This window comes from Pelodiscus sinensis, chromosome 16, assembly GCF_052426305.1.
Source record: "Pelodiscus sinensis isolate ZL-2025 chromosome 16, ASM5242630v1, whole genome shotgun sequence".
Lineage (NCBI taxonomy): Eukaryota > Metazoa > Chordata > Testudines > Trionychidae > Pelodiscus > Pelodiscus sinensis.
This window is the reverse complement of record NC_143067.1, coordinates 8,451,986-8,474,663: the sequence shown is the minus strand read 5'-3', so window position 1 is coordinate 8,474,663 and position 22,678 is coordinate 8,451,986. Positions and strand designations below refer to the sequence as shown.

Genomic DNA, 22,678 nt, shown 5'->3' with positions numbered 1-22,678 from the left:
TTCCCCTCTAATTGTATACATCCATGTGTGGAATGTATTTTACGTGCACAAATACGGAAGTGATGTGTAGCGAGGGGTGGATCTGAAAAGTTTGGAGTATGGGAGAAGGTGAGGGCTCTGGTTGGAGATGCAGGTTTTGGGGTTGGGTTAGAGAAAGGGGTTTGGATTGCAGGACTCCCCTCAGTCTTTTCTAGCTGAAGCAGCCTGGACTGTGTTTAAGTGAAATTCCAAGTTTGGTTGTCTTACAAGCCTCTCCAAAATCTGAGATGTATGTTTTCTTCTCTTAACTCCCACCACGGATATTAACTGTGGTAACATTTGTTTGCCTAAGGCAGTATTGCTCCTGGGAGAATTCTGGGCCACTGTGCAATGCACAGAATTAATGTTCTGTGCAGCATTTCCTTTTTCTCTTGCAGAAATAAGCTGCAGAGTTGCTGGCCACTGCTACGGGCTGCTAAAGCCAGCAGAACCCATTTTGCAAATACAGTAGACGATGTTCCCCGGGGGTTGGGGGGGAAGGTACTGAAGGATTCTTGGCAGCTGCAGTTTCCTGCATGAAAGAGGGTGCCATGCAGGAAACTCTATACAAGCCTGGGACATAGCAACAGGTGTCTTTCTTCCCCCAGATTCCTGGGTTCTGGCGGGCAAGGGGTGCGAGTGTCCCGGCTGGGTGTTGCTCTATGGCTGGACTCTGGGGAGGAAAAGGGCATGCAGATGTCTGGAGTGGGGTGAGGGGAGACAGGGACTGTGTTGTTGTAGAGCAGAGGTAGGCAATAATTTTTGCAAAGGGAAGGGCACTTCATGTATTTTGGCAGTGGTTGTGGGCCTCAGGCAGAAGGGGGTAGAACCTCAGGTAGGAATATAAAGGAATAGTATATTCCCCCCCAAAGGCTTATTATGCTTGTTTTACATTAAAAATCCATGTCTTATCTATCCTGTTATTCCTGGAAGATTGCAGAACAAATAGGATACACATTATATAAAATCCCAGTTAATAAGTTAACTGCTTAAATGGGCTGCCACTGCAGTACTCTCCTCTGAACCCCCTGATGGGGGGGGCAGCAGCAGTAGCCAGCAGCCATGCTCGTGGGGCAGCCAACTCCCCAGCTGATCCCACATTCTGCTGAAGTGCTGCACGGAGCCCGGGATAAGTTGGGGAGTCCTCCGCTGACCCCGAGCTCCACAGCGTTGCCCCTTTGAAATGCTGAGGTGGTGTTTCAAAGAGGCCATGCTGCACAGCCGAGCCCGGGATCAGCTGTGCAGCTGCCCCTTTTAAACACTGAAGCGACATTCAAAGGGGCAGTGCCATGAAGCCCGGGGGCAGCTGGGGACTCCACAGCTGATCCCAGGTTCCGTGCAGCATTTCAGCGGAATCCATGATTAGCTGGGGAGTCCCCAGCTGACCCTGGGTTCTGGGGAAGTGCCACTTGGAACCTGGGGTTAGCTAGGGAGTCCCCAGCTGACCCCGGCTCCATGGCGCTTTGGCGTTTTAAAGGGGCAGCGCCAGCACAGCTGAGCCACGGATACGGGTTCCAGAGTGGCAGTATCGCTCAGCTGTGCAGCTCTGCTGCTTTTAAGTACCCCTTCTTCCCCTCCCTCCCATTGCTGCCTCCTCCCATTGCTGCCTCTATCAGAGGTAGCGGGGGGGGGGGGGGGAGGGGGGATCGACTTGTCAACTGACATTTGCTTATCAGATAATTGACTAGTCAACTAGTTCTTAACATCCCTAATACAAAAACACAAATGATGTCACAAGTTCAAATCTGTGCAGCTGAGAGTGACTTGTCAGAATATTTAGAACTCTAGTATTTAATGCCTAGAAGACATGCTTGTTGAACAGTTGAGATAAAAGTTCTTTGTTAAAAACTAACTAGAGGCGGTCAGAGCTCTTTCTCTAGTAATGTGGTCCTTCAAAATGATTTCAATCAAAAAATAGTAAAGACATAAATTGGTGCTTCTAAGATAAAGACCAAGCTGACTTTTTTTTGTAAATCAGAGCTGCTTTGTGCTTTATAAAAAGCATCATTCCAGTTTTTCCCCTTTGTAAGTCACCTTTAACACTGCACTGATTAAAAAAAAGGGGGGGGGAGGGGAACATTAACACCCAAACAGATATTTTTTTCATGTTTGCTGACTTGGGGGCTGATCCATATGCTCATGTGCATTGAAATAATAAAAGATATTAATAAAATAAATTAACTAGCTATATTTTCTAGCTTTGTAGACCAGCCATTATTGGCAGTTCCATATCAATTACTTTTGGTTCACAATACAGGGCATTCCCGTTATATGTCCCAGATACATTTAAAAAAATGGACGTATAGCAAAGATTAATTGAGTAAAGGTTAATAAATAGTTCACTACAGGAACTCTAGCATGTTGACCGGGTGGGGATTGGTGAATTTTTTTCCCCTTAATTTTTTTATTAATAACTGGCATGTGCTTCTACTTGTATAGAAGCATATAGGTTGTGAAGTGTGGGGAAGTGTTGTAAATAAGATTAACACTGCAGCTTCCCTTCATGAATGTTTTGTAGCTCCTGATCTTCCTCTAATCACTTTATTCATGTATGGCCTTTCATAAACATTTCTCCTTGCTTCCCAGGCAGTTAATTTGGCATTGTCATGGGTTAATCTGATGCCTTCTAGATTGATTAAAATTATTTTGCTAGATTTATTTGTTTTTACACTCATTTTTTACGGTAAGTTTTATTAATGAACTGTAAAAACATACACAGATTTGGCTTGCCAAGTGCCTATTTTCTTAGGGATATTTTTATGACTCCTGTCCTGCCGGAGATAAAGTAATAAGAGTATTTTGCCATGCTCTAGGTATGTAATTATTTGTCATGAGTGATTATCTTGCTGACCTCAATATGTTCATATAGCATGTGTAGAATCAGTAGAGCCCAAGCCATTCCTATAACTAATGTTTATATTCTGCAGGATCAAAACCCTTCTCCCAGTGTTCCTCGTGTTCCTGTTTCTGTCCCAGGCCCTGGAGTCAGTACTCAGCCTTCCAGTGTTTCCCTGGCAGGTAACCATAACAACACAGCCTATCTCAGCAATCAGCAGCAAGCAGTGGTAATGAAGCAACACCAGATGTTACTGGACCAGCAGAAGCAGCAACAAAAGCATCTGCTGATGGAGCAACAGAAGCAGCAGTTCCTAATAGGACAGAGGCAGCAACAACTCCTTGCTGAACAGGTAAGAACAGCCACTGGGTCAGACCAATGGTCTGCCTAGCCTTGTACTCTGTCTTCTGACAGTGGTCAGTATCAGAGGTAATGAACACAACAGGAAAATTGAGTTATCCACTATTAACTTCTGGCAGCTAAAGGCTTAGGACACCCAGAGCATGAAATTGCATTTCTGAACATCTTGGCTAATAGCCAGGGCTCGACAAATAATACAATCTACTCAGCCGTGGCGAGTAGATTGTAACCTGGAAGAGCCGGGTTTGGGCGATCTTCACTGCGGTGAGCCCTGCTAATAGCCATTGATTAAGTTATCCTTTATGAACGTATCTTAATTCTTTTTTAACACATTTTTACTATTCACAGCATCTCCTAGCCATGAGGTCCACAAGTAGACTGTGCATTGTATGATGTAGTACTCCCTTCTGTTTTAAACTTGCTGCTTATTAATTTTGGATGACCACAGTTCTGGTGTTATGTGAAGGGGTAAAAATGCTTCACTTTCTCCATAGCAGTCTTTTTATAGGTCTCTTTATTATTCCCCCCCCCCCACCACACACACACACATTAATAGTTCTTTTCTGAGCTCAGAAGTCCCAGCTTTTTTAAATGTGTCTTTATATGGAAACTGTTCCATACCTATAATTTTTTTGCCTTCTCTGTACCTTTTCCAATTCTAATCCTTTTTTTGAGATGAGGCAACCAGAACTGCATGCAGTATTCAAGGTGTGTACACACCATGGATCTAGATAGAAAATACCATAATGCAACTGTCTTATCTATCCTTTTCCTAATGGTTCCGAACATTGTTAGTTTTTTTAACTGCTACTGCAGAGAGAGTGGATGTTTGCAGAGAACTATTAACAATGACTCAAAGATCTCTCTTTGGGGATAGTAACAGCTAAATTAGACCCCCTAACTTTGTACATATAGTTAAGGTTATTCATACAAAAATGGTGGGGTCAGGAAGAGAATGCACTTTTTAACATTAGCATTGTTAAGTACAATAGATTTGATTTATTAGCAACCTTTGGTTGCAAGCAAAGAGTTACCATTATCTGGCAGTTGCTAATAAGCGGAAGACAGTATTGCGTAGCTTCAGCGATGGAAGGAAGTGCTTGGCTGTTCCTTTACTGGCTGCAACCCTGATAACCTGCTGGGGGCAGGTCAGCAGCAGAGGAGGCAGCTGCATACTGGAAGCTTAGACTTTGTTTGAGCACTGGGGGCTAGTAAGACTACACTGCACTCTCCAGGGGTCAGGGCGTGGCATGTCCTATCACCTCTTCCCTGTTTCCAGTCCTCTGGCAGAGGGCATAATCTGGAGAGTGCAAGAGGAGATACCGCTCAGCTCCAGGATCTGGGGTGCAGCCCTCCTTTCCTGCTGTGCAGTCCCTGTTTGTGTGCAGGTTTATAGGGCAGCAGCCAGAAAAAGGAGCAGTGGGCTGAGTTGAGCAGCTGGGGAAAGCATGTCCCAGCACTTCCTTTCCTGGTTTCCTGTACCCCTGCAAGCCAGCCTGTGGCGGGGAGGGGGAGAAGGGAGGCTTTCTTCCAAGATATGTTGTTTAGTAGCAAGCTGTTGACGATATCTAAATTCTATTAACATTAAAGTCAATGGGACAGGATTGGTTCCCTTCAAAACTGTCAATATCTAGGTTGCTATTAAGCAGAATCTCCTGTAGTATTTGAAATCTTGCTAGGTTAATGGTTTAAAAAAACCCTAGAAGCGTAATTTTTTTTTTTTTTTTTTTTTTAAACAAGGAGAAAGTTAAGTAGCTGATGTTCTAGATAGGGATGTAAGCGAGTAGTCGACTACCCAGTACGCCTAGGCATTCTCCCCCCCCGCCCACTTGCTGCCTCTGTATCAAAAGCTGAACCCCCCCCCCAGCACCATCTCTGCGGTGCTGCCTCCTCGCACCTCCACTGCTGCCTGTATCAGAGGCAGCAGCACAGGAGGGGAGGCTGCCACGAAGCAGCCCCTGTCTGGACTGCTCCCCTCGCGGACCAGCTCCTGTGTGGCACCCTGTGCTGCTGCCTCTGATATAGAGGCAGCAAACCCCTATTCACAGGGGGAGGAGCTCCCCAGGAGTGGAACCAGGAGTGCACTGCCTGCAGGCCCTGCTCCTGGGGACAACTGAATAGTTGTGTGACTGATGATGATTTGTGTGGTTACATGATTATTCATTTAATCCGTAATTGACATCCCCAAGTTTAACAATGGCAGTAGTAAAGGGTGAGGGAGATGAGGATAAATAATAGTAGCAGACAGTAAGTATTAGGGATGTCAATGTGTAGTCAACTACACAATTAACCAATAAGCCTGGTTTTATTGATTAATCTTGTCGATTACACATATCCACTCCCTTCCACTGCCTATCAGAGGCATCAAGTTGGGAGCGGGAGCCAGTGCCCATGAAGAGCTGGCTGTTAGCAGGCTCCTCACTACCACCAGATCCGCCTGCCCTCCCCACCCCTGCACTACTGCCTCTGTTACAGTGGCAGCAGTGTGGAGGGTGAGGAGGCAGGCTGGAGCCAATACGTGTGAGGAGCAGCTTTTAGGCATCAGAGAGGTAGCCGTGTTAGTCTGAATCTGCAAAAGCGACGAGGAGTCCTGTGGCACCTTATAGACTAACCGAAGTGTTGTAGCATAAGCTTTCGTGGGCAAAGACCTACTTCATCAGCATGCATCTGACGAAGTGGGTCTTTGCCCACGAAAGCTTATGCTCCAACACTTCGGTTAGTCTATAAGGTGCCACAGGACTCCTCGCAGCTTTTAAGCAGGCTCCCCATATGTGCTGGCTCTGCAGACCTGCTCCCCTTAACACCAGCTCTGCAGTGCTGCCTACCCACAGTGGGTGGGGAGGAGGCTGCTGTGAAGCAACCTCTGTCTGTGGGGAGCTTGGGCCCCCTGCAGATGGGCTCCTGCCTGTATATCAGAAGTAGCAGTGTGGGACAGCAGGCAGCCAGTCTGCGTATGGAGCTGGTTTTTACACTGGCTTCCCTCGTGGACCAGCTCCCACCTGCCACCCTGTACTGCTGCCTCTGTACCAGAGGCTGTGCAGGGTGGCAGGGGATTCCCCAGGAGTGAGGCCGGGAGCGCACTGGCTGCCGGCCCTGTCCCTGGGGGTCTATCGAATAGCTGTGTAACTGCTAAGAAATTCATGCCGTTTCACAACTATTCAATTACTAGGGATGTTGGATATCATGTAAGAATTAAAAGGGTTCGCTTTCTTGAGATAACAGTGAGAGGCTTCCTATAAAAGGAGCAAGTTATTTTAACAATAAAAAGTCCAGAAGATCATGTACAGTCTTGGGATTTTGGATGGGGGAGTTTGTTCAGGATCAAAAGCTTAACAGTTCTCCAATGCCTTCATATATTGATTTCTCAAATTCATGATGTTCCTCTACATATAGCAACATCTGACATTTAACTTCCTTCCCATGCTGAAAAAGGCATAAGCATTTGAAGTCCAAAAATGTTAATTTTCTGTGTTGGCTTTGTAGTAAGATGAGGCTTGCTAACTTGGTTAAATTTCTTTCTAGTTTCACCCAAGTAAATCAAGATTTTTAAATTATCTAGTTTACAAAAGAAATCTACAAAGCAGTTGCCTAATAGTGTCAGCTATTTACTGAGTGAACTTTTTTTATTTCTTGCCATCAAAGATGACCTGCAGAGGTAAAATTTGGTTGTGTACCATATTAGTTTGGCCTACCTTACTGACATCACTGCCTCAGTTTCATTTGGAATGGAGGGGGATGGGTTTTTAACCCTCTGGACAGACTTCATTGAGACACTCACCAGGCTGCTGTGTTTGGATCCTCACGCTGGGCCCCTTTGTCACTTGATGGATTTCTAGCCTCTCTGGCACACTTGCTGGGCATGGACTGCACTCCTCCTCAAAATGGGACTTGAGGACTGCTGCTGGATACCCACTCCTATCCTCACCCCCCAAAAAAAGAAAGCAAACATAACATACAAACTTAGTTACACCCTTTCCCAGAACTCCTCTTTTGTGGGCATTCTGGATTAGTTTGTCCCTTCAGGGACACAGAATAGTTCAAGCAGTCAGAGATTGTGCAATGGATTTCTAAACAAATGACTCTAACTTTAGACAGCACAAGAGAGAAACAGATTGAGCTAAAATAAATACTTACTGTTTCCTATCTTGATTTTTTTACTGTTCTTGAATGTTCTTTAGGATTTGGGTCCATGCTCTCAGGGTTCCAGGTTCCCACTGCTAAGCTGCCCTTCTCCAGTGTGCATGGCTTTTCTTCCAAATCATGGCATGTCTCTGTGACCTGTGCAGTCAGCTTGCTTTGGCTGGTTCCACAGCCAGCAGGTTCTGGAAACTCTCCTTCATTTCCGGTCCTTTCTCCCTCCCCTTCACTCTGGATTCTTTTAGTTCAGGCAACCTACTTAGCGTATCCATTATCCTGGCAGAGCAGAGTCATTTAAAGATAATGACCTCTTTTGTTTCTTCTGTAGCATCTTCCAAACAGCCAATGTGTTATGTGGCGTAGGGTGTTGGTCAGTCCGTGGCTGATCTACATATTGAGGTTTAGTAGTATGAATTCTGATTGGTTATGATATCTGAGTTGCACACAAATTGGTACCCTAGCTTATCACACAATTCAGTAGCCTTTTGCTTCAGTAATATCTATCCTCCTAGTGAAGCCATAGCCAACCTGTGGCTCCCGAGCCACATGCGGCTCTTGTCACCCCCCCCAAAAATGTGGCTCACGAAGCTGCTCCTGCATCCCCTCAATAGTCCCTGCCAACACCCCTCCGCCTCCGGCTTACCTGGTCGGAGCTGCGGGGGTTAAAAAATGGTGAATAAAATGGTGGCCGTCTTAAAGGGGCAGCCTCTTTTTTCTTTTTTTAAAGGTTTTCATTTTTTTGGTTTTGCTTGACAATTCTGTTCTGGGGGGCTTTTTTTTTTTCTTGACAAGTTTAGTGCAGCTCTTTGCATTTTTTCTGCCGCTGTTTTGGCTCTCTTTGTTAAATGGGTTGGCTACCCTTGTCCTAGTGCATAAACTTGGTTATGTCATCTAGACAGTCTTCAGCCCTGCCTGACCTCAATAGTTTTTCTCCACTTGATGTAGGTTTCTGAGGCTATGTATGTGCTATAGTTTATTTTCATAATGTATGTTGCTCAGGAGTGTGAATAAATTGCCCCCCCAAACCAAGCAACCTAAGTTATACCAACAAGTGCCAGGGATGTAAGCGTGTAACCGATAAGCATCAGCTTATCAGTTCTGGTTGCAGTTACTCATCTGCAGATGCAAGCCAGCTCTCAGCTCTGCTCCAGGAGCTAGCTGCTGCACCATGCTGTGGGCTCTGCAGTATAAGCCTTATGCAGCAGAGTCTGCAGCAGATGTAACCGCTAAGATTTTTAGCAGTTACTTTTTAAAACATTTTTTACATCGCTTGTGTGGGCAGCACTATATTGATAAGAGAGCATCTCCTGCCAACGTAGCTGTTGCTGCTCATGAGGCTAGAGTAGATAGCTGATGGGAGCACTCTCTCCAATTAGCTTAGAGCTTACGGCGATCCAGCTGCATTGGTGTACCATTTCCATGGCCTTAGTATTGTTTCCTTTAGCACTATTCCCACATTGGCACAGAGGCTGAAGGTTTTTTCTCTTTCACGGGAAGTCTGTAACCCTTAAATAAGCATATGTACCTGATTATAGGCCTCATCCATATACTCTTGCTATATTGCCTTAGAGGCCTTTCTTTGAAATGCTTACTCCTTTTTTCCCTTTTCTGTAGACTTCTCCTTTGCCTCACTCCAACTGTCTCAGCTTTGGAGCCAGGCTTTAATAGTGCTATACAGCCAACCCGGATAAATATTTTCTCTTTGCAGGGGTCAAGTGCAACAGTTTTTATTTAAAAGAGGAAGGGAAAGGAGAGCAGATTCTGATCAGTGCTTAACAGAATTCTGATGAACTCAGAAAAAATGCACTAACTGAAAGCTAGGATGGCAGAACCATGCAACAGAAGTTGCTGCAATGCATATCTAAATTAAGGATGTGTATGTGTACCCATGTACACAGATAACCAGTAACCCTTGAACGACCCCTTGTCCAGGAAGTGAGAGTGCTCCTCGCTTTGGTGGGGATAGAAGAGGTCCTGCAGGAGTTCAGGGGCAAAGAGATTTTACTTCCAGAAGTTCCTTATCCTGAAGGCCAAAAGGGGGGGGGGTCTGTGCCCCATACTGGATCTCAGAAACCTGAACATGGTCACACCAAGGCTCAAGTTCAGCAAGATGCCCTGGCCTCTATCATCCCCTTGCTAGATGAGGGAGACTCGTACACTGCCCCCAATAAATCTCCATTATCCCAGCCCACTACCTTTTCCTCTGTGTGCGTGCACGTGTGTGTGTGTGCGTGCGTGCACTCACACTGGCGAACCGGCATTACTAGTTCGTGGTGCTGCTCTTCAGCCTGGCCATAGTGCCTGGGGTATTTACCAAGTGCATGGAGATGGAGGTCATGTTCTCGTGCAGGAACTAAGTGCGAGTCTTCCTATGACTGGCTAATCAAGGACAGGAGCAGATGCTTAGGCACCATGAAAGTGGTTAAGGCTGCATTCTCCCACTTGGGTCTGATCCTCAACTGCCAAAATCCACCCTCATTTTTATGCAAAGATCCAAGTTCATTGGGTCCCTTCTTGATTCTACCTGGGTGACAGTTTCCCTGCCCGAGTCTCTGTTCCAGGCCATGGCGGGCCTCATCTCTTTGCTGCAACAGTGCTCGACGATTATGGTGTCCAACTGCATGAGGCTCCTTAGGCACATGGTATTCTGTACCTATATCCTACGCCATGTCCACCTGTACCTCCACCTACTCCAAGTGTGACAGGCGGTGGGTGGTGTTCAGCCCTTCTAGACTCCCTTGACTGCATGGTCACCATGCCACCAGCAACCCTGCAATCTCTTGACTGTTGGGTGCAGCCCCACATAGTGTGTATGTAGGGATTCTGTTCGCAGGGCTGCAGCCCGATATCACCCTGGTGTAGATGCCTTGGACACGGTGTGGGGGGCACACCTGAACCGTTTGCAAACACGAGGCCTGTGGTCTTGCATGGAAATGATGTTGCATATCAACACCCAGGAACTCAGGGTGGTCCATCTCACTTGCCAGGTGTTCCTGCCTTACCTACAGGGCAAGTGTGTCGTCATGATGACCGGCAATATCACAGCGATGTTTTATATCAGTTGACAGGGTGCTGCTTGTGTCTCTCCTTGTGCCAGGAGGCCATCGACCTGTGGGACATTTACATTTCTCACAACATTCACCTGCAAGTCTTGTACCTTTTGGGCACTCAAAACAACCTTGCAGATCGCCTCAGTTAGTCCTTTCAATCCCACAAGTAGTTTCTGGGCAGACGTAGCTCTCCCCATCTTCCGAGAGTAGGGTCATCCTCAGGTGGACCAGTTCATGACCAGCCTATATAGCAAGTGCCCACGGTTCTGCTCGTTTCAGGGCTGATTGTCTTGTCAGATGCTTTCCACCTGTTTCCCATGGCATTTCAAAGCAACCGGGGACTCCCCTGTTTCAAAGCGGCAGCGGCACAGGGAGCCTGGGGTTAGCGGGGGAATCCCCAGCTGATCCTGGGCTCCACACAGTGCTGCTGCTTTAAAATGCCGTGTGCATCTTGGGGACACCCCAGGCTGACCCTAGGCTGCACACAGTGTTCCAAAGTGACAGTGCCGTGTGAAGCCCTATGTCTGATCCCAGGCTCCATGCATCACTGCCACTTTGAAGCACTCCCTTCTTCTCTCCCTCCCTTCCGTCCCCCCCCCCCGATAGAGGCAGCAAGGGGGGGGGCAGGGCAGAAGGGAGTGGTTGACTAGCCTGTCGATTATCCAATAAGCATTTTCTTATCGGACAGTCAACTAGTCATTCCCATCCCTAGTTTAGTGGGGCTGTACTGCACTCAGCAATGAGTTGAGGTCCAGCCCCTCCTCTGTATGAACTGCTGGAATGCACATGAGCAGTAACTTGAAGAAGAAAGAATGGTTACTTACCCTTGGGTAACTATTGTTCTTCAAGATGTGCTGCTCATGTCCATTTGAGACCCAACGACCTCCCCTCTAAGACTGTTCCGGCAAAAAGAAATGAAATGGGAGTTGGTTAGCAGAGGTATATATGCGATGCCGCAAGGTGTCACCACTGGGCGTGCCACAGCGGACCCAGTGGATACCTTTTAGGGAAAAGTCTTGTGATGGTTGTGCATGCAGTATGCACACACTGGAATAGATGTGAGTAACATCTCTAAGAACAACAGTTACAAAAGGCAAGTAGCCATTCTGTATGAATTCACACTTGAAATTAAGTGTTGTTTCTTTTTTCCACTTTTGTAGGAAAAGCGGCACCAACAAGAGCAGCAGCTGCAGCGGCACCTGACCCGACCACCCCCTCAGTACCAGGATCAGGCACAGAACCCATACCAGCAGCAGGTTGGACAGTTCACAGGTAAACAAATGTGGAAGTTGTATTTACAACGGTGAAAAGAGATGGCTCCTTGGGAATAAAAATAGGGTGTCTTCAAAGTCCCTTGTTAAATTTTTTTTTTGTTCTTTTGTTACACCTCTTTAAATTGTTTTGATACGTACTCTAACTTCAGCTGCTATTTAACAAAACTATCCCCCACACATTAATTGAAGTGGAACATTTTTATATTCAATGTCCAACTCTATAATACACCCCTAGGAAAAACGCTATAATGCTTGGGTAAAGAGATGGCATGAAGAGGGAGAGGGGTGGAACTGACTATAATGCTGGTAGCAAGAGGATGTAATCATCAGTCAGTTGGAATAGCATAGCTGATATGGAAACACTGGAGGCCAGTAATCATCTATCATTTTATACTAGAAAGAGGCTTCCCCTGCACTGGGGCAAAAAACTGCTTTCAGTATAAACAGTCTCGCCACCAGAAATGCAGTGGTAAATACTGCATTAGAATTACTGAGCATGTAACAATTTGCAAGAGTTACAGGATTGTTAAAGCACCATTGGGTCTATCCTATAGTTAATATAACTAGTTATTTTATTACTTTCATCCAGGCATATTGACACTTCTTTATTAGCATGGCAAAAAATGGACTTTCTCTGCTTTTTTTTTTTTTTTAATTTATGGTATATTTCACTGAGAACTTATTCAATGCTTTGAAAGCCCTAACATTGAAACTATCCAATTTTTGTACTTATCTTGCCTGAATACAAAATATTCACCTCCAGCTTTTCTGGTATGAATGGCTGCTTCAGTTTAATAAAGTTGAAAGAGGTGGAGAGCTCTTTTGGGGATTCATTTATATTCATTGCAGAAAATGTATTGGAGCTATTTCTAGGATTTTTTTTCTGTACACTTTCTTCTTGTCTCTCTTTATATTTTGGACTTTGAGGAAGCGAGAACTAGATTTCTGCATACATGCTTTTATGTAGAGTTAAAAAGGAGCTGCCATGTTGGTGGTTTACTGAGCATATTGCTTATTCATCATGTTTGATTCAGTCTTGCATGTTGATGCATAGTGAACACTTCATAGGAAAATCCAAAAGGTACTCAGCTGCAAATACTAATAATACATCTGTTTTAGCTAAGAGATTTGGCAGAAACTCTATTGCGGGGTTAGACTATTTGTATCCACTCAAGATGAGCGAGTTGGAGAGCCTGCCTGCATTCTCAACCTGACTGCTATATTTCAACGTGTTGACTCCCCCCTCTCTGTTCAGAGCGCTTTCATGGACATGAACTCTGATGTGAAGGACATAGATTTTTATTTCATTAGCCATGCAATAGGCACTTTGCGTCAGATATGTAAAGGTTCCTAGTGGGATTATGAACAGCACTTAGATGCCTCCAGTTGACTTAAATAAGAGTTAGATTCCTAGGTGGTTTTGAAAATCCTACTTGGCATCTGTTTACATTTTTAGGTGCCTAAACACCTTTAAAAATCTGTCCCTTGTAATCTTGGGTTCTGCCTTCTCCTCCAAAAGAAGTGCCATTCAAATTGCTGACATTGTTACAATCATACTTGTGCATATTAGATCAGTAGCAAGCACTGACTGGGGCGACAGTTGGAGGCTTCTTTACTGACACATACTACAAGGAAGTTGTTGTATAGAACTTTCCCATTTATATGCGCTCTGTGTGTGTGTGTGTGTGTGTGTGTGTATGTGTGTGTGTTTGAGTTTGAGATACAATTATATCTACTTAAATGCACCTTTTTTATATATATATATATATATATATATATATATATATATATATATATATGAAATTGCATCTAAACATTTACTCTGGATAAACTGAAATAAACAGTTAATATAGAAAATATTGCTGTGTTTTACAGGGTCATCTCCATCCATGACTGGTGTAAGTAACTTGGGACAGTCCAACTCCAGCAGTCCGCGGATGTTTTCTCAGACCCAGAACATGATTCAGATGGGACCTGGACACAGCTCTGTTCCTTCTTTGCAATCAGGCTCCAGTCAGCAGGATCGGGGTGTGACTCAGTACACTAGTATGCAAAACATTCAGCGAGGGGGGCTGTACAACATGACATCTGGTATGACACAGATGATTTCACACCATGCAAATCAAAGTGCCAACGGACAACTACAGATGCAAAGGCAGCCCAGCTTGGGTCAGGGCACTCCTGTTCCTGCTGGCTATGGGCAGAGCACCCTGGGAAACCCAGCCATTTCTCAGCAGCACAATAAAGGGGCACTGAATCCAGCCATGGGCAAGTCACAGATGGCAAGAGTGCCAGCAGGTATTGGGGCCCAAAATCCATCTTGGCAACACCAAGGTATGCCTAATATGAATAATCAGACACAAGGAAACGGTGGCTTAGGGTCATTTACTGCCAGCTCCACTTTCCACATGCAGCAAACTCACCTAAAGATGGCCAGTCAACAGTTTGCTCAAGGGATACCTCAGGTAAACCTAAGCACCAGCAGATCAATGGCCTCCATGAACTCTGCTGTCTCTGGGCAGATGTTGTCATCTTTAGGTGCGCAGCAGAGGACAAACCCGCCTACCCAACAGCAGGTATCCTCCCAACAAGTCTTGCCTAGCATGAGCCAGGCCGTTCCAGATATGACCGCTTTTGGCCAGAATGCAAATCAGCAGCTGCCCAGTAGAGCCACTCTGCACTGTACTCAAGGTTACTCAGTGAGGACAACCAGTCAGGAGCTGCCTTTTGCCTACAGCGGCCAATCAGGCAATAATGGACTGCAGAGCTTGACTGGTGACACAGACCTGATAGACTCTTTGCTGAAAAACAGGACTTCAGAGGAATGGATGAATGACTTGGATGAGTTGTTAGGAACTCATTAAAATGGGGCTTGGGGGTTTCTACATCGTTTTTTAATTTCATGAAATATAAACTACACTTGGACCAAAAACCTGTGGCATTGAAGAGACTTGCAGGCAATAGAGGTAAATGGTTGGGAAATGGAATGGGGCTACTTCCCAACAGGCTCTGACTCAGAATGGTGCACCAAGCAGGTCTGCAATGACCATGCTAATTTTTGCGGCATCTGAAGAAGATTGCACATTTGAACAGGTCAGGCAAATTGTGTGCATCCCAATCAGCCCTTCAGAAATCTCTTGCTGTGTTTTGAAACTTTACGTTTTTAATTATTTAAAAGTAAATAAAACCCCACAGCAATGGTGCAGAAAGAAAATAAAATGGCAAGTATTTTGTGTTTGGGGCTTGGTCTCCTGCACTTAATACTTGAGTTGATAATTTTTCCCAACTTGATATGCTACTAACTACAGTACTGTCCTACCAAATGTTTTACTTGACTTTTGTGGGAGGAGAGGATCTGTCCTTTTCCGCACCAGTGAAATGTGTGCCTGCACTATCAAGCAAGTAGTATTTCACAGTAATATTTACAGCAAACTTTTCCAAATGCTGAAATTAAAGAAAAGAAAGTGTTAAAACCTGGCCAGCTGGCTTAGGATGGTGACTTCCTTAATGGATTGTGGATTTCCATACTCCAGTTTGCACTCTGTGTTGGAGGTACACAGACTTCTTGGCTTTTACCTTGCTGTGTTTCTAATGGGAGAACTTTTCAAATATATCTGAGTTAAACATAAAGCAATTCACTTTGCACATGTTTCATCATAATTCATTTCCAAAGTTTGCTGTGTTTAAAGGAGGGTGTTGCCCCTATCACAGCTCATTGTGTTTTATTATTTGTTACTGCAGTGTATTTGTAATGTGGACTTTTTTTAGATCAGTCTTCTCCAAAACTAAGTACAATGATGCCATAAGCACAAGATTTTGTCACTTTAGGATCCAGCGCATAAAAGAAGCATGAGGCTGAGAAGTGGAAAATCCTTACTAAAATGTAAATATCTGCAAGTAATAGCACAAGAAGCCAGGAAAAATGCTAAACTTGTTTCAAGGTTGCTTCAGTTTGAAAATCTCTCTTTCACAAACAGGGAGTGTTAATCTTCTGTGAACAGACGATTGCCTTCTCATATCTCACTTGAAGCAGAAACTAGTTCCCTTCAGCATAGCCCGGGGAGACTGTTCACCCGGCCGGATGTGTTAGGGTCAGTCTCACAAAGGGTACGAAAAGCAATGAGACCAGTCAATGTTCTACAGTCCTTACTTGCTACCAAATATTCCCCTCCAACAAACCACCTTGCCTTAACTTTTAATTTAAAAAAGGAAATAAAGGTGAAAGTTTGTTTTTTAGCTGCACAAATACTACTTTTCCTTCAAGCTCCATTTTAAAAAAAAACAAACCAACTTTTCCCCCCATTTTTGTAAAGCTCCTTATAATTTCCTTGCATTGTGATTAAAAGGATTTCCTTCAACACAGACTGGTATCTTCAGGAGGCTTTCTGCACTGCAGAAGTGTGAGGGATTTTAAGCTTTTGGGGAATGGGTGGGAGGGGGGAGTGAAGGATAAAAGTGAATTCTAGGAAGGAAAATATTGTGCTGTCTCTGCAGCTCCTTTATCAGACAACTTGCACTTTTTTTAAAAAAAAAACTTGCTTTTAACACTAATTTTAATTTAACCTTGTCCAAATACACAGCAACCTAGTTTTGTTGTACACATTTACCTAATACGAGTTAATTATGTCCTGTTAAACAGAGTTTGCATGATATGGAGGCTGTTGATGAAAGTTGTTGACCAGTGGAGTTCATTGACTAGAGAGGTTGAAATGCCACTGCAGCAAACGTAATCCCTTTGTAGGTTTCTTAAAAACAATGTAAGATAGGGAGTTGATAGTTGAATGAGAAGTGCCAGTGACTGGTATTAGTGACAGTGTTTTTAAGATTGTCTAGGGAAAATAGCTGAGGTTTAAAATTACTAATCCTAACGTCTCTGGTATCAACTATTGTTGTGGGGGGCAGGGGTGAAGCTTAGTAAGATCGACTTTTAATGTTGCATTAAACAAAAAATTGGGCCAAGAAAAAATTTACTAGTCTACTGAACCTATTAATTTTTTTTGGGGGGGGGGAGGGGGACAGGGTAAAGGGGCATTCATTGTACCTTTTTTAAAGTATTAACTTTGCACCGGTGTGCCTTCCTTTCCTATTGGGGGTACTTGGGACCTCATTCTTAACAGTGGCATTCTGTAATGTCACTTTTCTTCCTACTTAAACACTGAGAAATAGCAGGGTTGCAGAATTAAAATCTTATTTCTTCCCTGTTTATTTTATGTGAGGAAATAGTCCACATTTTTCAGTGGATTTCACACACGGAAGTCAGCTCTTAAACAAAATATAATCTATCATTATTCCATAATCTGAGGGACAGGATCTGATTAGTATACTTGCTACCAAAAAAAGAAATTCTGTCTCTATACTTCTAGACTGTCACAGAGAAGAAAATGCAGAGGTACTGTTCCCACCATTGTTGTGGAAGTTGATGGATATTGCCCTGCTTGTCCTGAAGGTTTTGTTCATACTTGTGTCCAGCTTTGACTGTAGGGTCTTGTCTACGATAGCCCCAGTACTGTTTAAACACTTCTCAAACAAAGTTGTAGGCAGGCTGGTTTCTAACATCTTTTGGTCGTGTGCAAACAGTGTTAAACGTGTTTAGAACTGTTTGAACTTAGTCTTGACTGCTATTGTACGTTTAAACACAGATAATGTTGTTTGTCCCTGACTGCATAAAGTGGTGAAACTGTTAAAACATAATATTGCGGTAAAAACAGTTCAGCGGACACTGAAAATGGGCTCTAGATATACATAAATGTATGGATGAAGATGGGCTGCACATTCTCCTTCAACTTTTACATGTAGTTTATATATGCACTTCGGTTTCCATTTTGACGCAGCTTCAGAGCAATAAGATGTAGTTCGCCTTTACCTAGCCACAGCCGCCCATGGCTTTATTTATAAACTGCGGTTTTGGGTGTTTGGGAAGGGGTCAGAATTGTCACTGTGCAACATTCGCTGCCTTCCAAAAGCCACAACTCAATTGAAAAGGGTGCTCAGACTTTTGTTATACACATTTCCTTTGTGTAAATAAATGTTTACAGTTTTATATTAAAGATTGAATAAGTTAGATCTTCTGACTGTATATTTTTTACTTTTTATAGATTTTAAAACTATAATTCTTTATATATGTGTTTTGAGGGGTTATGGTAAGGTTTATGCTTGTAAATGGAGAATAATTGAAATTGATGTTAACCTTTGTGTTTTTTGTCATTGAAATGTATGAAGAGCCCATTAATCCCCTTATTCTTTTACTACAATTACTGGTGCACACCAAAAAAGAAATCCTTCATTTCTGTTTTATCATTATACAAATAAATATTTTGCTAGTGTATTAAACATATGGCTGTGACCGTAACTTTTGCATCATCATTCTTAGTGAGGTTTGTCTTTAGCCTAATGATAGAAAGTGTGAGAGTTTGTGAACACCTATTGCTTTGATTTAGTAATGCTCCTATTCTGTCTGTCTTCATAATAAAACTTTCCATCCTTCTAGTCCCAATTTGGAAAGAACTTGTACTGCAGTGGGAGTGAAGAGGGGAAAGACAAGAATATTCTTTAACCAACCACCAGAAACATCACTTAAATTTGAACAATTAAGCTTAATATTCAACTACATCCTATATATCAATGATGGTTATTGCTTTTTAAAAATTATTTTCTTAGAGCTTATGGTTGTCAGTGGGGAGTTAGTTTCAAGTCTTCTCTCTACTCTTATTTCTAGATTTCAGGTGTAAAAGGTTTTCACTTGTCTTTGAGAGACCCCAGCGATGAGTTGCAATAGCATTGAAAATCAGAACTTTTAAATTGTGCCCAACTTTCCAAAAACCAGCATTAATAAAACTTGCAAAAATGAAGTCATATGCTGCTTTACATGCTTCCTCCCTATTTTAAACCATTGAGAAACTGCCAACTTTGGAGGTCACAATTTTCTAGGTGGTACCAAAATATGGGCCACTAAGTTCTTGAAAATTTTGGCCTGAGGTGGTTAGTACTTTAAGTACATAGTAGTTTTTTTTTTAATTGCTGACTCAAACAGTTTACAATGTAACACTTACATTGTCTTCTGTTCAATGACGATCTGCACTAGAAACACAGATAGTGTGGATTTTTTTTTTTTACATTACAGAAAAATATTTCTCAAAAAACCTAGTTTATCAAATCACTGCCTTTATGCAACAAAACACAAAGCTGAAGTGGAGTTCTCTAATATTTCCCTTTCGTTAAAGATTTCTGATTTCTTTTGGCAGAGGAATGAATGCTGCTTCCTTTAGAGCCTACCAGTGCTGCTTGATGTTGATGAGAGGCTACGTCTAGACTGCAGTGCTTTACCCTGGAAAAGCAATGCTTCATCCAAGGAACGGGTCTGCTTTTCCAAAAAAATTTTGGAAAAGCGGACACATTCTTTCACATCTCTGTAAAACAAGGTTTATAGAGGAGGAAAAGGGATGGCTCAAAAGAGCAGGTTTTACTGAAATTTGGCACCTTGTAGACACGCCAAGTTTCTGAAAAGCCTCATTTGAAAGAAAAGCGGTAAAAAAATTAGACCAGCGCTTTGCAATTGCGTATCCTTTTCCGACTTTTCTTTGTGGTCTAGATGTAGCCAAGTAGGGAAAGAGTTAAGTCCAAAGTAAAATTATGGAATAGCTGTAGCTTGTTGCACCTCTTCTGGTAGGTGCTGTCTACTCTGTTCAGAATAAGTGTGTGCTCTTAAGGCTTCATAGCTCTGAGCAAAAATCTTTGATCTGTGTATGCCCATTCTGAGATACTAGCTTCCACTGCTGTTTCTACCTAAACATTGGAAAAAGAGCCATATCACATACTAAAGGCGTAGCAAACCTGAAATTTAGTTTCTTTTAGTGTTGTTTATCAAAAGTTAAAATACAAGATAGATTCCAATAAGTGACATGCTTGATTTTTATCTTAGCCTTCCTGATTTCTGATCCTCTCTTAGTCATCTCATACTTTGACCACAGATTAGCACTAATGATTAGAACACTTGCACAAATATCAAATCAGGTACATATTTTAGTCCAAAACATGTCTTCCGTGTTTGAATATTTTCAAAGTCCTTTTGCTTACCCTGAGTCTTAATTAGTAAATAATCTTTAGCTGTATCAGCTAAGTGTTCTGTTGCAGTGTCTTTCTGTATAAGGAGTTTTGTAATAGTGTTCCAAGGATTTAATAGACATAAGATCCAGCCTGACTTCCTCTGAAGAGATATTTTTGATAACCTGTGTCGTCTTGCATCAGTTCCTTCTCCATGTAGTGAGTTTGGGTTGTGGTTAAATGCTGCCTTCACATGCAGCACTATTCTGAAGAAACCCTAGAATCTCAATGCATATCAGAAATTAGAGGGGGTAGGAGCACCAATTACATTCTCCATTAATTTTGGCTCCACTGAGGGAAAACTAGCCCCTGCTACCAGGACCAGCTACTTTACCTGTGATCCTGGGCACTGAAGACAAGACCTCAATTGCAGCATGAATTTTAGACTGCCTAAAATTCCTGAGGTGCCCATGCAGCACATAGACACATCTGCACTTTGAAGCAGTTGTCCTCCAAGTGGCTATTGACATACCGATCACCTGAGGTGCATAGTGTGACATGTACCACATCCAACCATTAAACCTGAAGGAAGAAGGAGGAGGGATGTTGCAGCAGTGGAGGGTGGATTAAAAAGAGGCCTAATGCTCTTCAGTGAATTAAGTGCTCTTCAATGAGGAGTCTCTAAAGAGAGCTACCACAGGCTTGTATGCTGCAGCTGGTCCAGGTGTATGACTTTAGCCTCCACTTAGAAATCTGTACTAGACATTAGGGTCCCCAGTGTTCTAGTTTCCCCATCAGAGAGTTCTTAGGGAGGAGAATCTGATTTCAGTTATTTTCAACCCCAAATCAATCAAATGTAGTGGAGCAAACACTATAGAAATAGCAAATTGCCTATTACTTGCAAACTCATCAACATGTCCTTTGAAACCCTGTCCTTTTTATTAGGGCTGTCAATTAACCTGTGTTAATGCCTACAATTAATGCAGGACAGGATTAATGCATTAAGCACAGGCATTAATGCAAATTGCTATCAATCTTGGCTCTGGCACTTCAAAGGGGCATTGCAAGTGGAGCGGATCAGCTGTGTGTGCCTAGCTGATCCCCAGTTCCCTGTTCCAAAAGGCTTGTGGTATTTCAAAAGGGCTTTGCAACAGCTGATCTGGGGATCAGCTGGAGATGATCCCAGCTCCTAATGCAGTCCTCAGCTGATCCCCCTGCTTCAGAGCAGAACTTCAAAGAGGCTTTGCACCCTGAGGCAGGGGATCAGCTGGGGACTCCAGCTGATCCCTGGCTCCGCTTGCACTGCCTCTTTGAAGTGCTACTCCGGCACTTCCAAGGAGCAGTGCTGCATATCGCTTGGGGTCAGCTGGGAGCTCCAGCTGATCCTGGGCTCCATGCAGCGCTGCCTCTTTGAAACACTGCCATAACATTTCAAAGGGGTGTTGCACGTGAGTAATTGCAATTACATTTTTTAATCGCATGACTAATCATGATTACATTTTGTAATTGCTTGACAGCCCTACTTTTTAGATCTGATTTATTTGTGCTGAGGAGATTGTAGCATCCGGTTCTCACTGGATGTACAGAGTTACAATCTGTTCACGTCTGAGTACTAAGAGCACCAGCTCCAGAAGGCACCATGTCTAAGTAACCTCAGTGGAACTGTTGAGTTAAAGGTCATAATGTCTTATCACACAAGACACTGTAACTTACTGCTCACTAATGCTGAGCCTTTCCAGACTACCAGCTATGAACAGTATGTATGCACACATGTGAGTATCCAAGGTCTTGAGGAACTAATGCAAATTGCTATCAATCTTGGCTCTGAAATTCTTCTTTCTTGTCTGTCACCTCAGCTACTTGACTATCTTTGCTTGTAAACTGATGACTTGTCTGCAGATAAAATAAGTGTGCTTTATCAGCAGATTCTAGAACTTGATGCTGCTTGCACAGTAACCTCAGTTATGAATACCAGAGACCAAAAAAGTAAACCGTACAGTACTGTTAAATTACTACGACTTCAAAGCAAAAGGTTTTTTTTAAGTGACAAAGTAAGAAGACTTTCTGTGCTTGTTACATTTGAATTAAATTATTAAAAGCAGCATTTTTCTTCTGCATAGTAAAGGTTCACAGCTGTATTACGTAAACTTTTGAAAGACCACCCATAACGTTTTGTTCACTGTTATGAACAATCTCTGTTCCTATGAAGCTCATAAAACTCTGAGGTTCTACTGTATGGAAGTTAGTGGGAGTGAGAGCAAGCGCCCCTACTGATATTTCACACGCTATTTATAAGAGAGACCTCAAACAGCAAAATGTAAATGTTGGGACACTACAGATTTTAATTAAAGTGGAGGAAAATTGCCTGTAAGGTTGAAGGACACATTTGTGTTGGTGGAAATTTTCAAAATTTGGGCCTGTCTATAATGGATACTTGAGTTTGCTGATTTTTGTAACATGAGTAACATAAGAGTGACATATAAATCAAACGGAAGTTTCTAGCTTTTGACTTGCATAATTAAGTCTGAATGAGGGTGCCTGCTTGGCTGTAGCTCTGCCTGATGCGCTGATTCTAGGGGCAAGCCCCTGCTTCTCTCTTCTGTGGAATTTTCAGGAGGTTCGTTCAAACATAAAATTTTCTCCCTCCTCCAAAACAATGTAAAGAAAACCTCAGTGGATGCTGAACTACATATATAGTATAAATATAAGTATACTATATCTACTGTTTACCCTTATATATATATATATAGTATAAATATTAATATGCTACATATCAGTGGATGTTGAACTGTATAAACAGTATACTAATAGTATATTTTTATATATACAAATTTGAAATGGGGGCATTCAAAAGTCAAAATCAATCCCTTCATTTACATCTCCCCCTTTTTGGTAAAAGCAAATTAGGCATTTAAGGGGCAGTATTCAAGAGTAATGGAATGCCTTTTACCCAAGTTTTGCAA

At 43.0% G+C, this 22,678-nt stretch overlaps 1 protein-coding gene across 3 annotated transcripts in view; it reads left to right on the top strand.

Annotated features, from left to right (window-relative positions):
• MAML1 (mastermind like transcriptional coactivator 1) overlaps positions 1–18,009 on the top strand; it is a 39,069-nt gene extending 21,060 nt beyond the window's left edge. For all 3 annotated transcript variants that reach the window (XM_014581148.3, XM_014581147.3, XM_075900512.2), the window contains exons 3-5: positions 2,946–3,206; positions 11,562–11,673; positions 13,551–18,009. In XM_014581148.3, the coding sequence (XP_014436634.2) occupies positions 2,946–3,206; positions 11,562–11,673; positions 13,551–14,539 (1,362 nt within the window). In that variant the 3' untranslated portion in view covers positions 14,540–18,009. The remainder of the gene's footprint in view (positions 1–2,945; positions 3,207–11,561; positions 11,674–13,550) is intronic.
• The last annotated feature ends 4,669 nt before the right edge of the window (positions 18,010–22,678 follow it).